Source organism: Notamacropus eugenii, chromosome 2, assembly GCF_028372415.1.
Source record: "Notamacropus eugenii isolate mMacEug1 chromosome 2, mMacEug1.pri_v2, whole genome shotgun sequence".
Classification (NCBI taxonomy): Eukaryota; Metazoa; Chordata; class Mammalia; order Diprotodontia; family Macropodidae; genus Notamacropus; species Notamacropus eugenii.
Genome location: NC_092873.1, coordinates 73,037,467 through 73,057,789, shown reverse-complemented (window position 1 = coordinate 73,057,789; position 20,323 = coordinate 73,037,467). Strand labels below are relative to the sequence as shown.

At 36.4% G+C, this 20,323-nt stretch overlaps 1 protein-coding gene and 1 long non-coding RNA gene across 5 annotated transcripts in view; one reads left to right on the top strand and one right to left on the bottom strand.

Moving 5' to 3' along the window:
• Nucleotides 1-20,323, top strand: part of FBXW10B (F-box and WD repeat domain containing 10B) — a 99,167-nt gene that overhangs the window by 45,651 nt on the left and 33,193 nt on the right. For all 4 annotated transcript variants that reach the window (XM_072640924.1, XM_072640923.1, XM_072640922.1 and 1 more), the window contains exons 6-8: nucleotides 333-442; nucleotides 2,363-2,563; nucleotides 3,893-4,014. In XM_072640924.1, the coding sequence (XP_072497025.1) occupies nucleotides 333-442; nucleotides 2,363-2,563; nucleotides 3,893-4,014 (433 nt within the window). The remainder of the gene's footprint in view (nucleotides 1-332; nucleotides 443-2,362; nucleotides 2,564-3,892; nucleotides 4,015-20,323) is intronic.
• The window catches only part of LOC140525500 (uncharacterized), a 45,983-nt gene continuing 44,267 nt past the window's right edge, over nucleotides 18,608-20,323 (bottom strand). The window contains exon 2 of the long non-coding RNA XR_011974047.1: nucleotides 18,608-19,024. This is a non-coding gene — a long non-coding RNA (uncharacterized lncRNA). The remainder of the gene's footprint in view (nucleotides 19,025-20,323) is intronic.

Sequence of the window (20,323 nt, the reverse complement as noted above, 5' to 3'; positions counted from 1 at the left end):
TTGACCACAACTTGTGTGTATAAATTCATGGTAAAAGCTCCAGATGAAATCATTAAAGGAGAGACTAAGTGAGCAGGTTAATACAGTTGATATGTAGTCTCCTAAGATGTTCTATGGCTCTGTTTAGCTTTTGATTATGATCTCATTTAGGACAACCACAATGCCCTCAGTGGGACTTTTCCTAACCTTTTCCCAACTAAAGTCCAACAAGCCCTTTCCAATTCAATCAATACGGACCATCAATGTGGTATGTTCTTGTATCAATAAAGATTTTGCTAAAAGGGACATAAAAGTCTTCATCTTCTTTTGATCTTTAGTTTTTCCTTTGTTAGGGTGAGTATAATCTATGGACAGCGTACCAGGGCCAGAAGACTGTGACAGTTCAAATGGAAGAGAGAAACCTCTTTTGTGGCAACTACAACATCCGAATCCTTTCTGACAGGTGTGCACTCAAGCAAAACATATTCCTTTAACGTTGTTTAAATCCAAGCTACTCCAAACACCGTCACTTCTTGGGAGAAATAAAGTAGAAAATATACACACACAAGCCTTGGGCATGAAACATTTTAGAAACAAGGGTAAGAAAAAACACGGTAAGAAAAGGGAAGGAAAGGAAACCATCAATAAAAGTATAAAATTCAAGTATAGATATAAACAAGCCTTGTCAAACCCAGAACTTTTTTGAAAATAGCTGTGAGCATATCAGCTGATAAAAAAATGTATTTTTCTTGGGGCGGAGGAGGGGAGGCCATATGCTTACAATGGTCATAAATTTATATTTTGGACAAGAATGTATTATAACTAATGATAGTATTTGGAGTTGTAAGATCCTCAAGGGCAGGGACAATTTCATTTTTGTCTTTGTATCTCCAGGGTCTAGTGTGGTATCTGGCACACAGAAGGAACTTAATAAATGCTTGTTGATTGATTTGGAGAACTCTCCCTTTTCCTCCTTGGAATCATTTCTCTTAATCTTCAGAATTTCATTCTTAAGAATTTCTTACTCTTCTTTAGATCCTTATTTGTCTTTACATTTATTCCTTCTATTTTTCAGGTAATACTTTATTGTCCCTAATAACTGGAGAGTGAAGAGCAGTTCCTCAAACCTCTTAAACTTCTCTTCTCGGAGGGAGACAACCAGTAACTGCAGCATTTACCATTGACTTTACTGTGGCACAAAGACAATCTGGAACACTCTACATAATTCTCCCTAAATTTTCTTGTTAGTAGTTTTCACAGCCAGCTTCCCTGAAGAACTACCGAGATAAACTCCTAGTAGGATTTTTTAACTTCGGAATTGTCGCTCTCCTCGTCCTCATTTCCTTAGCACCAAGGCAACAATACCCCACTTTCCCTTCCTTATTTTGTCTACTTCTTACTCCTGCTCTCCTTTCCCTTTGTTCATTTTCCTCCTTTAGTCTGACTCTTAAACTCCCTTCATGATTCCTTTCTATTTCTTTTTCCAGTTCAAGTTCTTTCTCACAATGAAATTGACTTCCTTGAGAAGCAGTGTGACATAATGGATAGATGCTGGACTAGATGCTGGACTTCTAGTTAAGAAGACCTAGTTTTGAATCCTGCCTTTGACACAGTTTAGCAGTTTTACTATTATCAAATCATTTAACCCATTTGAGGTTCAGTTTCCTCATCTGTAAAATGAGGAATCATTCACAATAATATCTGTAGTGCCTATTTCACAGGGTTGTTGTGAGACTCAAATGAGATCTGTAGAGTGCTTTGCAAATTTTAAAACATTGTATAACTATCATTGTTATTGTTATTATCACTATAAATGTTCAAACCATAGGCTAGATGACCAATTTTGGGGAAATGCTGAAAAGAGTCTTCCTGCATCAGCAAGTGGGATGGATGCCTCATTAGATGTCTTTCAATTTACTTTTTATTACACCTTGGGATCTGCAGAATACTTGTGTCCCTTTTCAGATGTATAAACATGATTATTTCTCTTGTAGCATCTATGACATTGCAGAGGAGGGATAGAAGCAATAGAGGATTAATGGTGGAAAGGTAGGGGGAGATGGCACACTTGAAACATGGAAATGGAACTATTTCTACTTTCACCAGATTTTGGAGGCTGCTTTTATGCTTTATGCTGCTTGCTTCAGATGGGTGAGGCCACAGCACTTCTAGTTAGTCATCAACACACATTGGCATTGTCCTCTCCTTTATGATTCCTCATCTTATGAAAGGAATAGATTTTTCCAGTTATCCCACTGATCAAATTCTTTGTAGTGAAGTCATTATTCCCAAGTATTTCCCTTCTCCTCAACAACCTTTGCAGTGCTATATTATCACTGTTCTCCTTTGCAGCTGACAGGTTTTTTTTTCTCTTTATATCAAGGTGGGACAATTCCAGGGTCATTCACTTTTGTGGTGGGCAATTTGTCGCAATGACTGCCAACAGGAAGATACTGCTGCTGAACGTTAATCAAATACACAGTGTGCCCATTTATTTTCGAGGACATGCAGGGAGTGTTCGGGCACTTGTACTCTGTGAGAAAAAATCTTTTGTACTGAGTGGAGGTTATGATTTGAATATCAGGTAAGTGGTCTCAGTAATTATAAAAACCAACAAACTTTCTGTGTCCAAGTCATTCTCTGGTGGCAAATTTGGTGCTGAGATCTTATTATTTTAGAACAGTAGAGTGACTTGAAGTATACTGTTAGGCTCTAAGGAAATGCAGCTAACTAGTTGACATATTGTGATATAGCTAAATAATGAGACTTTGAAAACATCAGATAGGGAAAATTGGATTTCCCCATTAAAGATGAATAATAATAGCTTCCATTTACGTAGTGCTTAATAGCTAAACTGCACTTTCCTGTGCATCATCTCATTTGATGAGCCCTAGTGAATATTTATAGTAAATAATAGAAATGTTATTATAACTATTTTACAGATAAGGGAACTGAGGCCCAGAAAAATTTGCTTAAGGTCACATAGCCATCTAGTGGAAGAACCAGGAAAACACTGTATACAATAACAGCTCTATTGTATGTATAATGATCAACTATGAATGACTTAGCTATTCTCAGCGATGTAATGTTCCAAGAAAATTCCAAAGGACTCACAATGAAAAATGTTGTTCACCTCTAGAGAAAGAACTGATGGAGTCTAAATGTAGACTGAATTGTACTTTTTTTTATCTTTCTTGTTTTTAGGGTCCACGTTTTCTTTTGCAACCTGGCTAATAAGGAAATGTTTTACATGACTGCACATGAGTAATCTATATTAAATTATTTGCCTTCTCAGTGAGGGAGGAAGAGAGGGAGGGACTTAAAATTTTTTAAAGCAAATGCTAAAATTTTTGTTTACACGTAATTGAGAAAAAATAAAATAAAAATGAAGCTCCCTCCTCCCCCCCCCCCCCAAAAAAGAAATCAGGTCTTTTGATTCCAACCTGAATATCCTTTCCATTTCAGCATGAGAGGATAATACTGCTGAAATCAAATTCTGTCAGGGGCAAGTGAAAAGACAAAATCACAGAACTGAGAGAGATAAGGGATGTTGGGGATCATCTTATCTAATCCTCTCTCTACAAATGAGTAAACTGAGGTGCAGAGAAGTTTTAAGTAAATTGTCAAAGATTATCTAGGGAAGCAGCAGCAGATTTTTCTGACTCTACATTGAGTGCATTATATGATTCTCAATAGATGAGGCCATTCATTTTATTTCAAGAATCTTTCTAAAATATTGTAAGTTTACATGAAGCATTTGGAGCTTCTTAAGAGAAAAGAATCTGATTCTTCTCAAGCCAAGATCTTAAACGTTCAACTTGCTACTGATAATTCAAGGGCTGTGCTAAAGTATCAGCCTAAAGAAACCTTACTGAATCTTAAAATTGTTCTTTTTTGGATTGATTTTCTATAGATACTGGGACATTGAGTCTGGACTTTGTACAAAACTCTTTCATGGTCATACAGGCACCATCACTTGCTTGGATTTACATGAGAACAAACTTGTATCAGGATCAAAGGATTGCCAGGTGAAAGGTCAGAAATATATAATTTAAATTGGTCTTTAAAAAAATTTCCCAAATCTTGTATTGTCATAATACTTTCAGGCTTGTCAAATTTGCACGAATTCTTCCTAAATTATAATCTTCCATTCTCTCATTCATTGATTGATTCAACAAAATATCAGTTTAACAGTGATTTTGTGCAGTATTCTGTGGGACGACTGGGAGAAATGCAAAGTTTAGATAAAACACAGTCCTTACCCTCATGCAGTTTACATGTTAGTAGGCAGAGAAGTTAGTCATAGATAAGTATAACATGTAATATTATTTGGTACATGAATTACAACATTACAAAACAAGGTGCTATAGATTCATAGAATCATAAAATTTTAGAGTTGGATTTTGGAGTTACTCATCTTCTCCCAAGGTTTGCATCATAACTGATGTAGTATAATATATCTTATAATGTGCAGGTGGACTTCTAATTTCCCCTTTCCCCAAACTTGCCTACCTGGCTATAGCTAGGGCCATTTTGGAGGGTAAAATGGGAAAGACTGGAGGTGTCAAGGTAAAGTCATAGACCCAAAGAGGGCAAGACTTGGAAACTGAACCAGGATGACAGAGGCATTAGGCTTCTGAGGTTGGAAGGTGTGGTAGAAATTAAGTTAATCATAGAGTTTTAGTTCTAGAAAAGATATTAGAGTCTAACTCCTCATTTTTAGGGAGTGAGAAAACAAAACCAGAGAGGCTAAGTTATTTGCTCCAGGTCACACAGCTAATAAATACCAGAGTGACACTTAAAACCAAACCTCCTGACTCAGAACTCAATTTTTGTTCCACTAACTCTCATTGTCTTTCTGAAGTCGCTACTGTCCAGCTTACCAAAAATAGACTATAAATTTTAGTTCAGAGCCCAAGAACTGTGGGTTTTGTGGGTTTTACTTTAGTCTTAGGTCCCTTTTATAGGAAGGACATGAATTTGATATTTGTTTTTAAAATAATTATTGATATCTCTTGGCTTTTTATCACCTTAATTTTCATGTTTATTCCTTTTCCCATAACCTGGGAGGCATTCATTGTAACAAATATTTTTTTAAATAGAGAAAATAGTAGTTCAGGAAAACCAATGAATATATTAACTAAATGTGCTAGGACATGCAATGTTCTTCACTCACAATCTGCAAAGAAGGGAGAGAGATGCATTTTTTCAGCTGTTCTTTAGCAAAGCTTGGTCATTATAATTACAAGAATTCAGTTTTGTTGTTGCAGCTGTTGTTGTTTTCCTTCCCATTTACATTGTTGTAGTCACCATGAATATTCTTTTCCTGTTTCTGCTTCCTTCATTTCATATGTCTTCCAATATGGTCATCATACTCATTATTTCTTAGACTACAGTAATATTCCATTATATTCATGTATAGGCATTCAGTCAGTTAGTCAATAATTAATTAAGTGCTAAAAGTACAAAAAGTACAAAAAAAAAAAGCAAAAGACAGTCCCTGCCTTCAAGGAACTCACAATCTTAAGGGGAAAATAAGCAAAGAAATATGTTCCAACAAGCTATATACAGGAAGAATAAGAAACAATTAAAAGAGAATTAGAATTGAGAGGTTGGGAAAAACTTCCTGTAGAAAATAGGATTTTAGGAAGGTAGAGACAAGATGGCAGAGTAAAAGGAGAGACTTGCTTGAGTTCTCCCCCAAACTCCTCCAAATATTTGTAAAAATGACTATAAACAAATTCTAGAACTTCAGAACCCATAAAATGATGTTAAACAAATCTTTAGCCCAAGAAAGCCTGGAAGGTCAACAGAAAAGGTCTACCACACTAGGCTAGGCATGGAGCACAGTCCAGTGTAGGCTGTGCCAGCATAGACAGGCCAGAACAGGTCTCAGAGAACTGAATCACTGGTAGCTGTGGCAGTTTCCAGACTTTGGGCCCTCAAACATCAAGGATAGCATAGACGGTCAGGGGCAAAACTCTGTTGTACCTGGGTGAGAGAGGATTGTGGTCCAGCCCCAGCCTCCAGGTAGTGGCAGTTGCAGCAGCAGCAACTGCTTCCAGAGCTCCCAGCCCACAGATGGTGTAGGGATCCAGCGGCTGATCAGGGGGATTACAAGGATCTCTTTGCTGGGCCTGAGGCAGGATTCTCTTGTTTTGCTGTGGTTGGATCTGGGTTGCAGTCCTGGGTGGTGAGGAGTTCTGGTGTGGCAGAGTTTGTGGCTGCAGTGGAGAGGAAATCCTCCTCACAGTTTCAAGGCAGAAAAGAGTGCTTGTGGTCATTCACAGACCAAAGTACAGGCCAGGAAAGGAGTAAACACCTCTCCTTTGGAAGAACTGAAAATTTACAGGCCCCTGGAAGTATTTCTGAAAACAGCTGCACAAAATCCCAGAAATTTGGGACAGGACACCCTACACACTGGAAGCAGAGTCCTACCTTAACAAAGAGTTAGGAAGTTCAGTATTTGGCTGGGAAAATGAGCAAACAACATTAAAAAAACTCAAACTATAGAATCTTACTTTGGTAACAAAGAAGATTAAAGCATAGAACCAGAATAAGACAACAAAGCCAAAGCTCCTACATCAAAAGCCTCCAAGAAAAATATAGATTGGTCTTAGGCCATGGAAGAGCTCAAAAAGGATTTTGAAAATCAAGTAAGAAAAGTAGAGGAAAAATTGGGAAGAGAAATGAGAGTGATGCAAGAAAAGCATGAAAAAATAAGTCCTTGCTAAAGGAGACCTCAAAAATACTGAAGAAAGTAAAAACAGACTAACCCAAATAGCAAAAGAGATCCAAAAAGCCAATAAGGAGAAGAACACCTTAAAAAGCAGAATTAGCCAAATGGAAAAGGAGGTCCAAAAGCTCATTGAAGAAAATAATTCCTTAAAAATTAGAATGGAAGAAATGGAAGCTAATGACTTTGTGAGAAATCAAGAAATTATAAAACAGAATCAAAAGAATGAAAAATGTGAAATATCTCATTGGAAAAGCCATTGACCTGGAAAATAGATCCAGAAGAGACAATTTTAAAATTATTGGACTACCTGAAAGCCATGATCAAAGAAAGAGCCTATATATCATCTTTCAAGAAATTATCAATGAAAACTGCCCTGATATTCTAGAACCAGAGGGTAAAATAGAAATTGAAAGAATCCACTGATCACCTCTTGAAAGAGATCCCAAAAGGAAAACTTCTACAAATATTGTAGCCAAATTCCAGAGTTCCCAAGTCAAGGAGAAAATATTGCAAGCAGCTAGAAAGAAACAGTTTGAGTATTGTGGAAACACAATCAGGATAATACAAGATGTAGTAGCTTCTACATAAGGGATCGGGAGCTTGGAATGATATTCCAGAGTTCAAAGGAACTAGGATTAAAACCAAGAATTACCTACTAAAATACTTAAGGGGTAAAATGGACATTCAGTGAAATGGAAGACTTTGAATCACTCTTTCTGAAAAGACCAGAGCTGAGTAGAAAATTTGACTTTCAAATACAAGACTCAAGAGAAGCATGAAAAGGTAAACAGGAAAGAGAAATCATAAGGAACTTATTAATGTTGAACTGTTTATATTCCTATATGGAAAGATGATATTTGTAACTCATGAGACCTTTCTCAGTATTAGGGTAGTACACCCACACACACGCACACACACACATACACACATACACACACATATATGCAGAGAGCACAGGGGTGAGTTGAATATGAAAAGATGATATCTAAAAAATAAAATTAAGGGATGAGAGAGGAATATATTGGGAAGAGAAAGGGAGAAACAGAATGGGGAAAATTATCTCACATAAAAGAGGCAAGGAAAACTTTCAGGGGAGGAGGGGGGAGGTGAGAGGGAATGAATGAACCTTACTCTCATCAGATTTGACTTAAGCAAGGAATAATATATACACTCAATTGGGTGTCTTATCCTACAGGAAAGTCAGGCAAAGGGGATAATGGGGGGGGGGGGAGTGATAGAAGGGAGGTCAGATTGGGGGAAGGGGTGGTTGGAAGTAAACACTTTCAAAATGGGACAGGGTCAAAGGAATTAATAGAATAAATGTGGGGGCGGGATAGGATGAAGGGAAATAAGGTTAGTCTTTCACAACTTGAGTATGATGGAAGTGTTTTGCATAACTACATATATATAACTTATTTTGAATTGCTTGCCTTCTTAATGATGTTGGGTGGGGAGGGAAGAAGGGAGAGAATTTGGAACTCAAAGTTTTAAAAACAAATGTTAAAAATTGTTGTTACATGCAACTAGGAAATAAGATGTACAGGCAATGGGATATAGAAAACTATCTTGCCCTACAAGAAAGTGGTGGGATGATAGAGGGGAGGGCAGATTGGGGGAAGGGGTAATCAGAATGCATGCCATCTTGGGGTGGGGGAGGGGAGATATGGGGAGAAAATTTGGAACTCAAAATCTTGTGGAAATGAATAAATTGATAAAATAATTTTTTTAAAAAAAAGAAAAATGACATTTTAGTTGGGACATGAAGAAAGCCAGGGAAGCCAGTAGGTAGAAATGAGGAGAGATAATGTTCCAGGTATTTGAGACAACCAGAGGAAATGCCCAGAGCTAAGAAACAGAGTGTCTTGTTCAAAGCAAAACAGTGTCACTGGATCAAAGAGTGTGGCATAAAGTGGAAGAAGACTAGAAAAGTGGAGAAGGTGGGAAGGACAAAGTAATTTCTATTTGATCTTGGAGAGATGTGATATGGTCAGACCAGAACTTTAGGCAGATCATTTTGGCAACTCAATGGAAAATAGACTGAAGTGGGGAGAGGCTCAAGGAAGTCAAACTCATCAGTAGTCTATTACAGTAACACAAGTATGAGGAAATGAAGGCCTATACCAGGTTGGTGACGGTACCACATGAGTGGAGGCATATTCAAGAGATGTTACAAAGTTGAAACCAACAGACCTTAGCAACAGATTGGATTTGGGGAATGAAAGATAGTGAGGAGTCATGGATGACACCTAGGTTACAAACCTAAAGGACTAGGAGGATGGTATTTCTTTTGATAGGAATAGGAAACTTTAGTAGGGGAGAATGTTTAGGGGAAACATAGTAAGTTCAATATTGAACATACTGAGTATAAAATGTTGATACATTATCCAGTTTGAGAGAGGTTAGGGCAGGATAATTAGATATGAGAATCATCAGCATAGAGATAGTAATTAAACCTATGGGAACTGTTGAGATCACCAAGTGAATTAGTATAGAGAAAAACAGAAGAGGGCCCAGAACAGGTGCAGGACACCTAATGGTAAGAGGCGTGACATGGATGAGGATCCAGCAAAGGAGACCAAGAAGGGTTCTGAATCTGAAGGTCATACCTGAAAGGTCTGAAAGATTGAAGAACCAGGAGAGAGTGGTATTCCAAAAACCTAGGGAGTGGTGTATCAAGGAGAAGAGAGTGAACAATAGTGTCCAAGGTTACAGTATTTTTATTTTATGGTGTGACTTCTAATATTCAGCTCATGTATCCATTTTGAAAAGATTGTGGTATAAGACGGTCTGAACTTAATTTCTGCCGAACTGCTTTCTGGTTTGCTCAGAGATCTTGTAAAATGAGAAGTTTCTCCCCATGCAATTTAGGTTCTTTACTGAACATTTAATTATTGAGTTCAATTTCTGATTGTTTTTCCACTGATGTACTTTTCTCTTTTATAGCCAGTACCAAATAGTTTTAATGATGGCTACTTTGCAAAATAATATGAAGTCTGGAAGCATTATTCCCTCTTCATTCCTGCTTTTAAAAAATCTTTTCCCATGTTTAATGTGATTGTACATGTATAACCTCTATCAGATTGCTTGCTGTCTTGGGGAGCAGGGAGGGAAGGGGATAAAGGGAGAAAAAAATTTGGAACTCAAAATCTTATAAAGTGAATGTTAAAAATTATCTTTACATGTAATTGGGGGAAAATAAAATGTTATTAAATGGAATAAAAAATAAAAATATTTTCCTTGGAGATTCTAGGCCTTTTGTTCCTCCAAGTGAATTTCATTAGCAACATTTATATAGTACTTTCAGGTTTGCAAAGTACTTCATATATATATGTATGTATACATATACATATGTATACACACACATAAATATGTATGTGTGTGTATATGTGTGTATATGTTTTTTTTCCATTTAATCCTCTCACAGAAACCCTGAGAAGTTATCCTCATTCTATAGATGAGGAAATTGAGACTTGAAGAGATTGTGACATTCAGACATGAAAACATACTATCTGTTACATAGATGGTAAATGCCTGAGGAAAGATTTGATCTTTCAAGTCAAGCCTTCCTGACTCCAAGTTTGAAACTCTATTCATTCTACTACTTAAGTGCCTATTATTTTATCCAATTCTGTAAAGTAGGTAGGTACATAAAGTAGGTATATAATTGTTCCAAGAAAAAGAATAATGCTGTCATGAAAGTAAACCATGGTACTGTCTAGTTCTTGACATTTTTCAGTTTTATGAATACACAGAAGTGTTTTGTATTAAATATTTAATATGTCACTAAATCTGTAAATTATTTTAGGTTATAACATCATTTATATTACCTTGACATGGATTAACCATGGGCATTGAACACCTTTGCAATTGTTTAAGTGTTTATTGTGTCAAGGATGTTCAAGGGTTGAATAATCAATCCTGTGATTTCAGTCTCCTAACCCCCATTCTCACAGGCAGATTGAGTTTCCCAAGGATGATTGACTCTTTCTCCCTTTGGGATTCTAGTTTCTAGTACTATTGCTCACGACCCTTTATACAGTGTTCTCTCCATTGACTACCAGCCAGGTAGACTTACTTAGCTTTTAGAAAAGGGCATTTACTGAGGTGGTAGAGTAAGAATAGTTGGTACAAAAAAATTGTCAAGTTTTTCCTTTTGCACATACAAAGATCTCTGTGAACCTTAGAAAATGTGTGTGGTTAAAGAATCCTGATTACTGGATGTCTTATTCTGCCTTCATGGAGGTGTCATGAAGTCATGAAGTCTCTGCTGGACTCCTAAGGTCAGTGGCCTTACAGAGTTTGTGGCTGGGTGAAGGAGACAGAAATTCATCCCCTCCCTCCTCCCAAGGGATTTTTTATCAAGAGTTTGACTGGAGTGCTTTACTAGATTAGTCTGCTATTGGAGTGATGGATTCTAAACTGGTTTGACATTTTTATGCAGAAGACATTTTCTCAGTGGGATCTTCTGTTTTTGTTCAATTCATACCTACTTTACAGCTTTGATTCATTGATTGAATTTACTTCCATCAAAGAAGTGATTTCACCTGATAACACCAGAAATTATAATCTTTATAAGTTATATTAATGAGGAAGAGCCAAGATGGTGGAATAGAAGCACAGACCTGCTCTAGCTCTCCCCCCAAAACCCTTAAAATGTCTGTAAAAAATGACTAAACAAATTCTAGAGCAGCAGAAGCCACAAAATGACAGAGTGAAAGAGATTTTCAGCCCAAGACAGCCTGAAAGACCAACAGGAAGGATCTATTACACTGGGTTCAGAGCAGAGCTAAGCCCAGTGTGGGCCACATGGTGCAGACAGGACTGGAACAGGCTTCAGGGTGCTCAATCATAGGCAGCTGTTGCAGTTTCCAGATTTTTTCAACCCATAAACGCCAAAGACAGATTCAAAGGTCAGTGAGAAATTCCACCTGGGTGAGAGGGAGCTTGGTCAGACCCCAGCCCTGACCCCAGGGAAATGGCAGCCATTGCAGCAGCAGTGTCCACTTCTGGAGCTCTTGACTTACTGACCCTGGGGGAATTGAGTGGCTGATCTGGGTCTCTGTCCTGAGTGGCTGTCCTGGAGTGAGGAGGAGTGCTGGCATGGCGGACCTGGTGGCGGCTGTGGAGAGGGAATCTTACTTGCAGTTCCAAGGCAGAAAAGAGTGCTTTTGGTTGCTCACAGACCAGAGTGCAGGCCAGGAGAGGAGTAAACACTTCACCCTTGACTATGCCACTTTGGAGGAACTGAAAACTTACAGATACCTAGAGATATCTCAGAGAACAGCTGCCCCAAACCTCTGAAGCCTAGGGTAGTACACCCTCCACTTGACAAAGAACTAAAAAAGTCAAGTAATTGGCTAGAAAAATGACCCCAAAGGGGAAAAATAACCTACAGAAGGTTGCTTTTTTGGTAAAAAGGTATTTCCTTCCATGCTTTCAGATGAGGAAGAGCAATGCATACAATCAGAAGAAGATAGCAAGGTTAAGGCTCCTCAATCCAAAGGCTCCAAAAAATTATGCAATGGTCTCAGGCCCCAGAAGAGCTGAAAAAGAATTTTGAAAATCAAGTAAGAGAGGTTGGAGGAAATATTGGGAACAGAAATGAGAGTGATGCAAGAAAATCATGAAAAACGAGTCAACAGCTTACTGAAGGAGACCCCAGAAATGCTGAAGAAAATAACACCTTTAAAAATATACTAACTCAAATGGCAAAAGGGGTCCAAAAAGTCAATGAGGAGAAGCATGCCTTAAAAAGTAGAATTGGTCAAATGGAAAAGGAGGTCCAAAAGCTCACTGAAGAAAATAGTTCTTTAAAAATTAGAATGGAGGAGATGGAAGCCAGTGACTTCATAAGAAATCAATAAATTGCAAAAACAAAACCAAAGGAATGAAAAAATAGAAGACAATGTGAAATATCTCATTGAAAAAACAACTGACCTGGAAAATAGATCCAGGAGAGATTATTTAAAAATTATTGGTCTACCTGAAAACCATGATCAAAAAAGGAGTCTAGACCTCATCTTCCAAGAAATTATCAAGGAAAATTGCCCTGATATTCTAGAACCAGAGGGTAAAATAGAAATGGAAATAATTCACCAATCACTTCCTGAAAGAGGCCCCAAAAGGAAAACTCCTAGGCATCTTATAGACAAATTCCAGAGTTCCCAGGTCAAGGAGAAAATATTACAAGCAGCCAGAAAGAAACATTTTAGTATTGTGTAAATACAATCAGGATAACAAAGGATTTAGCAGCTTCTACACTAAGGGATTGAAGGGCTTGGAATACAATATTCCAGAGGTCAAAGAAGATAGTATTAAAACCAAGAATGCCCCCACCCATGGAGTATAATACTTCAGGGGAAAAAGTGGAATTTCAGTGAAGTAGAGGACTTCCAAACATTTTTGTTGAAAAGACCAGAGCTGAATCGAAAATTTGACTTCTAAATACAAGAATCAAGAGAAACATGTAAAGATAAACAGGAAAGAGAAGCCTTAAGGAACTCATTAAAGTTGAACTATTTTCACTCCTACATGGAAAGGTGATATTTGTAACTCATGAGACCTTTTTAAGTATTAGGGTAGTTAGAGGGAAACTACAACACACACACACACACATATATTTAGTTGTGTAAGGGTATGTATGTGTATATTATATATGTGTAAGTATGCATATGTACATAGTTGTATGTGTGTGTATATGTATATATATATACATATATATGTATGTATATGCATAGACAGAGGGCCCAGGGTGAGCTGATATGAAGGGAGAATATCTAAAAAATAAAATTTACTGTTGAATGGAATGTACTAGGAGTAAGAGAAAGGGAGAAGTAGAATGTAGTAAGTCATTTCACATAAAAGAAGCAAGAAAGAATTTTTACAATGGAGCAGAAGAGGGGGGAGATGAAAGGAAATAAGTGAGCCTTGCTCTTATGGGATTTGGCTTAAGGAGGGAACACACACTCAATTGGATACAAAATGTATTTTACCCTGCAGGAAGGTAGGGGGGAAGGGGATAGGAGAGGGAAGATAATAGAAAGGACAGCCAGTTGAGGACAGGGATAATCAGGAGCAAATACTATTATGGGATGACAGGTCAAGGGAGAGAATGGAATAAATGAAGGTCAGGATAGGACAGAGGGAAATGAGGTTAGTCTTTTGTAACCTAAGTATTATGGAAGTGTTTTGCATAACTACACATGTATGACCTATATTGAATTGCTTACTTTCTCAATGAGGGTGGGTGGGGAGAGAGGAAGGGAGAAAATATGGAACTTGAAGCTTTAATAATGAATTTTAAAAAATTGTTTTGGCATGCAACTTGGAAATGAGATGTACAAGCAATGGGGTATAGAAATCTATTTTACCCTAGAGGAAAATAGAGTGGAGGGGGAAGAATGAAGGGTGGGTAGTAGAAGGGAGGACAGACTGGAGGAAGGGATGGATGTAGTGCAATCTGTCCTGGGGTGAGGGTTGGGGAGAGATAAGGAGAAAATTTTGAATTCAAATTCTTGTGGAAGTGAAAGTTGAGAACTGAAAAATAAATTATATATTAAAAAATAAAAAAATAAGTTATATTAATTAGGATTGGCAGGTGTGAAATACACATATGTCTTAAGTATGTCCTGAAAGACTGACTACCAGGTACTTTAGGCATTCTATAATCATTTTGAATGGATCTTTCCTTTCTATTATGTCATCTTAGATTTGTTCTTGCTACTTAGAAATGCTGATGAATTTTATGGTGTTACTTTCTTTTTCTTTCTACCTTACTGACATTATTAATAGAATCAATTAGTTTTTTTCTAGGTACTCTGAAATTTCCTAAATAAATGTTATTAGTAAGTAGGAAGTTGTTTTTTTTTTTCACTTTAGCCTATATCTATGCCTTTAATTTTTTTCTCTAGTGATTGCTATAACATTTAGAACTATGTTAAATTATGAGGAAAGGGGACCTTTGCTATACTCCTGTGTTTATTGGGAAAGTATCTAATGTTTCCCTATTGCAAATAATAATACTGTTTTGCTGGATTTATTCTTGATTGTAAGCCTTTTTTGTTTTTGCCTTTTAATATTTTTTATTTGAAGATTTCCTTTCCTGTATTCTATAACTACAATATAGTCTTGGGTTCCTTGTATTTAAAGTTTCTCTCAGGATCTTGCAATATTTTCATTAACCTAGGAGTTATGAATTTGGGCTGTGACATTTGTGCCCCACCACTCCTCCCACTCTTCCCCCAGGATTTTTTCCAGACATCTACCTGTGGATTCTTTTGTAACATCCAGTTGCCATAGTCTTATATCTGTGGTACAGATTTATAAATATAGTCTGGGCTCATAGTAATTCTGCAGTTGGAAGTCATTATTAGATGGCTCATTCTTGTCACCAATTAGAGAGCAAAATTTAATAATAATAGGCTAAGGATTGAGCTCTGAGCCCTCCACTAGGAAAAGTCATGATCTCTTGCATGACCCCATTGCCACCATGCTGCAAAAAAAAAAAAAAAAAGGAAAACAATCAACATAAAGACGGTGTTTATAAGAAACATTATTAAACATATTTTTAACAGAATTTTTCAAAACACAAAGTGAAAGTAATGGTTGAATTGGAGGATTAGAATTAGAGGCATTTAGGGTTAGGGTAATGGGGTAGGGTCTGCCCTTTCTACATAGCTACTGTTGTTTTTTTTCTCGTAGTATTCTTGTTTCTGGAGTAAGCATTCACAATTACAAAAAAAAAAAGTCACACACCTCTCCACTTGTCCATTTAGAGGTCATCTCTCATAGTCTTGAAGAGGGAAAATGCAGATACAACAGAAACCATCTGCTGCCATGGTTGTGAGCTGCTACCATTGAATAAAAACCACCTTTCCACCTTTCATTTCTCCTTTCCTCATTCTCAAGAAACTGTTATTTAAAACTTATAAATAATGAAATAAATGAATTAATAACTAACTTGATTTATTAAAAAAAAGAAGAAAATCAAATTACCAGTATCAAAAAATGTAAAAGGTAGATTCACAAACAATAAGAAAAAAAAAAGAAACTACTAGGAGTTATTTTGTCCAACTATATACCAACAAAACTGACAATCGAAATGAAATGGTTGAATATTTACCAAAAATAAATTGCTCAGATTAATAAAACTGGAAATAAAGTACATAGATAGCCCTATCTTAGAAAAAGAAATTGAACTGACTCCCCACCACAAGCCCCCCCCCCGCAAGGACCAGATGGATTTATAAGCAAATTCTACCAAACATTTAAAGAACAATTAATTCTAGAATCCTATAAATTGTTTGAAAAGATAGGTAAAGAAAGGGTCCGACCAAATTCTTCCTATGATACAAATAAGGTATTTATTTAACACCTGAATCAGAGAGGGTCAAAATAGAGATATAAAACTATATATCAAGGGTGGGGAATAAGAGAATTTGTTCTGTGAAGTTTGGATTCAGTCAAAGGGCCACACTTGAGAACTTTTAGGGCCATATGTGGTCTCAAGGCAGCAGGTTCTCCACTCCTGCTACAGACCAATGTCTCTAGTGAAAATGGATGAAAACTTTTAAATAAAATATTAAGGAGGCAAATCACAAAGAATATACAGTATGATCATGCTGGATTTATATCAAGAATGCCAAGCTAATTCAATATTAGGAAAACTATAAAGATAATTGACCATATTAATATTAATTATAAAAACAAAAATAATATTTTTGATAGATGCAGAAAAAGCTTTAGAAAAATATAATACATTCCATTCTGTTAAAAAAAATACCAGAAAGCATAGGAATAAACAGAGCTTTTCTTAAAATAATAAGTAAAAACAAGTCAACATTATCAGTGATATGGACAAGCTAGAAGCATTTTCCAGTAAGATCAGGGTAAGATGTCCATTATCACCATTACTGTTTAATATAGTGCTAGAAATCCTAACTATAACAGTAAGACAAGAAAAAGAAATTGAAAGAATAAGCATAGGCAAAGAGGAAACAAAATTATTATTTTTGTAGATGATATGATGGTTTACTTAAAGAACTCTAGAGTCATCTAAAATAATCAATTGAAACAATAACTTTCCCAACAGCTTATGTCAAAAAGTGTGCTCTTGTCCCAATATCTTGGATCTTGGTGTTTATCAAGCACTAGGCTACAATGCTCATTAGTTTATTTGTATTATATACCTGATCTGTTTCAAAAAACAATTGAAACAATAGCAAAGTTACAAAATATAAAATAAACCTACACAGATCATCAGCATTTTTATATATTACTAATAAAATCTAGCAGGAAAAGATAGAAAAAGAAATTCCATTTAAATAAGCAATAAGAAATATAAAATACTTGTGAGAATACCTAAGATGTGCATAACAACAATATGACACTCTTTACATAAAGGCAGATTTAAATAATTGGAGAAGTATTAATTGTTCATAGGTGGCCAAGTCAATATAATAAAAATGATAATATTACCTAAATCAATTTATTTATTCAGTGTCAGACCAATCAAACTACCAAAGACTTACTACAGCCAGGAAAATTACTAAAGATTTACTAGAGCTAGAAAAAAAAATCAAATGAAAGAACAATAGGTCAAAACTATCAAGAGAACTAATGAAAACAAATAGGATGGAAGGAAGCCTAGCAGTACTAGACTTCAAACTATGCCACAAAGCCGTAATCATCAAGACAGTTTGGTACTGGGTAAGACATAGAGACGTTGATTAGTGAAACAGATCAGGTATACAATATAAATAAACTAATGAGCATTGTAGCCTAGTACTTGATAAACACAAAGATCCAAGATATTGGGGCAAGAGCACACTTTTTGACATAAGCTGTTGGGAAAACAGAAGAGTAGTCTGGTAGAAACTAGTTATAAACTTAGTTATAAATCTTAGTTATAAACTAAAATTTCACTATATATAAAAATAAGCTCTAAATGGGCACATGAGTTAGACATAAAGGGTAATATCATAAGTAAATTCGAGGAGTGTAGAAGAAATACCTATAGGGGAAAAGTTCATGACTAAACAAGAGATAGGTTCACAGTAGGTAAAATGGACAATTTTGATTATATAAAATTAAAAATATTTTGCATTAAAAAACCAATACAGCTAAAATTAGAAGAGAAGCAGTGAAATTGGGGAGCGTAAAATCTTTGCAGCAAGTTTCTCTGATAAAAGTCTCATTTCTAAGATATATTGAGAATTAATTAAAATGTATGAGAATAAGAGTAATTTCCCAGTTGATAAATGGTCAAAAGATATGTATAGACAGTTTTCAGAGGAAGAAATTAAAGCTTTCAATAGCCATATGAAAAGATGCTCTAAATTGTTAATCATTAGATAAACACAAATTAAAATACCTCTGAGGTACCACCTCAGTCCTCTCATATTGGCAAGAAGACAAAAAAAGGAAAGTGAATAATATTGGAATATCTGTGGGAAATGATACATTAAAATTCATGTTGGTGGAGCTGTGAAGCCATTCTGGAAAGCAATTTGGAATTATGCCCCCAAAGCTATTAAAATATGCATACCCTTTGATCAAATAATACCACCCTCAGTGAGACTGAGGAAAGAGGAAAAGCTATATGCACAAAAATACTTATAATAGCTCTTTTTGTGGCACCAAAGAATTGAAAACTGAGGAGTGACCATCAATTAAGGAGTAGTTGAACAAGACGGAATGTGATGGAATCCCATGTGTTGTAAGAAATGATGAAGGGTAGGGTTTCAGAGAAACTTGGGAAGACTGGTATGAACAATGTGAGGAAAGTAGAACAAGGATAACAGTTTAAATAATGCTGATATTATAAAGACAAGACATTTTCAAAGACAAGAACTATGATCAACATCAGCCACAACTCAAGAAAACTCATGATGAAACATACTATCCACCTCCAGATAGAGAGGTGAAAGACTAAGATTGCAGACTGAAGATCTTTATTTTTGGCATGACTAATGTGGGAATTTGTCTTGTATGACTGTATATGTAATAGGTTTTGTTTTTCTTGCTTTCTCAATAGGGGTAAGGGAGAAGTGAGAGGGAGAGAATTCAGAGCTGAAAATAAAATTGAATTTAAAAAATAGTAATGCACTGTTAGAAGACTGGCACTTGAGTCCTTTGTCACCTTCACATTGCTACTTGGCTTGTATTATGTCATGCAGTCCTTCATCAGTCATCTGCTTTCTTCAGCTATCATCCACAGGCAACTGCGGCAAAGAAGTTTGGTTCTTGGAAGTGAGATTCATGTATGCTACTGGCATGTAATCTGGTGGAAATCCTAGACTTTCCAATCTATTAGAACCAAGAAACAAAATGAAAATAGAAGCTAGTTAGGAATGAGTAGGAAAGTTCCACAAGAAGGGGTCAGGATAATTTACTATGGATTTACTATGTGAATTGAATGTGAATATGCTCATTACTATGAGCATAACAAATTACTAGAAAAAATCAGATAGGAAAAAGTTACTGGATATTGATTTGTGAAATTTCCCCTTCCCCCAATGTGAGATGGAAGAAGCCTTTAACAATAATGGCTACTTTGTACAATCAGTAAACAATTATTTATTAAAAGCACTTACTATTTGCCAGGTCTTATGCTAAGCAAAGGAGGTACAGCAATGGGAAATCAAATTTGAAAACGCATTGGGGCTTCCACCTGTTCAAAATGTCAAGGAAAAACTTTGGCCAGCTGCAACAGACAACAAATATTGATGTATGTTGTTCAGGGTATATACTACTTGAGTCATGTTTTCTATCTTACGTTACGAGCTATTTATTCATCTACTTTTTTCTTTAAGAGATTCAATTTCAGTTTTTATCTCTTGCTTCAAATCTTCTACCCACTTTTAGAGTCCCTGGTAGTCAAGCTACTTTTCCCCTTAGATTGTACTTGTACTGATTAGAGAGTTACTGTCTTTTGGGTTAAATTCTTGGGCCAGAGTGTTTCTTTATTGCATTAGGCATTTTCTCCTCTTCACTCAGCTCCTAAATTGAACTTTGTTCCAGGCCAGGCTCTACCCCTTCCTGTATTTTTGAATGGAATGACTAGGTCTTAGTCCTGTCTCTACTGCACACTGACACAGTTATGGATAGGGCCTAGTTCAGAACTTTTTCTTCTACCACTAGATTTTGCTTCTGTCTCCTGCTGGGTCACTCAAGGTGCTGACCTCAGCCCCATCTCCATATCTTTTCTCTTGTGCATCTCCATGCACCTCAGTCCCATCTTCATTTCCTTTCCTTTGAGGACTAGCTTTGTTGTCTGATGTGATCTTCTCAGGCCCCAAATGGATAATATTGTGCTGGCTTTAGTCCTCCTGAAGGACACTGAAGCGTACTACTTCCTTTTGTCCCTTCTTTGGATCCTTGGACACACTTACCAGGAGTTGGCTCTTATTCCTGGTGTAACACTGCCAGTATTGCAGAAGTCAAAATAATTTTAATCCTCCCTGAGAATTCTGCAACACTGCTCCAGTCTTTGTCTCTTAGGGTAGTACCCAGTGGTAGTTGGCTTTGTCCCTTGTTGTGGACCCCAACTATATGTCAGATATCACACAGGCTTCAGACTTCTTGAAGATTCCCTAGATATGGGAT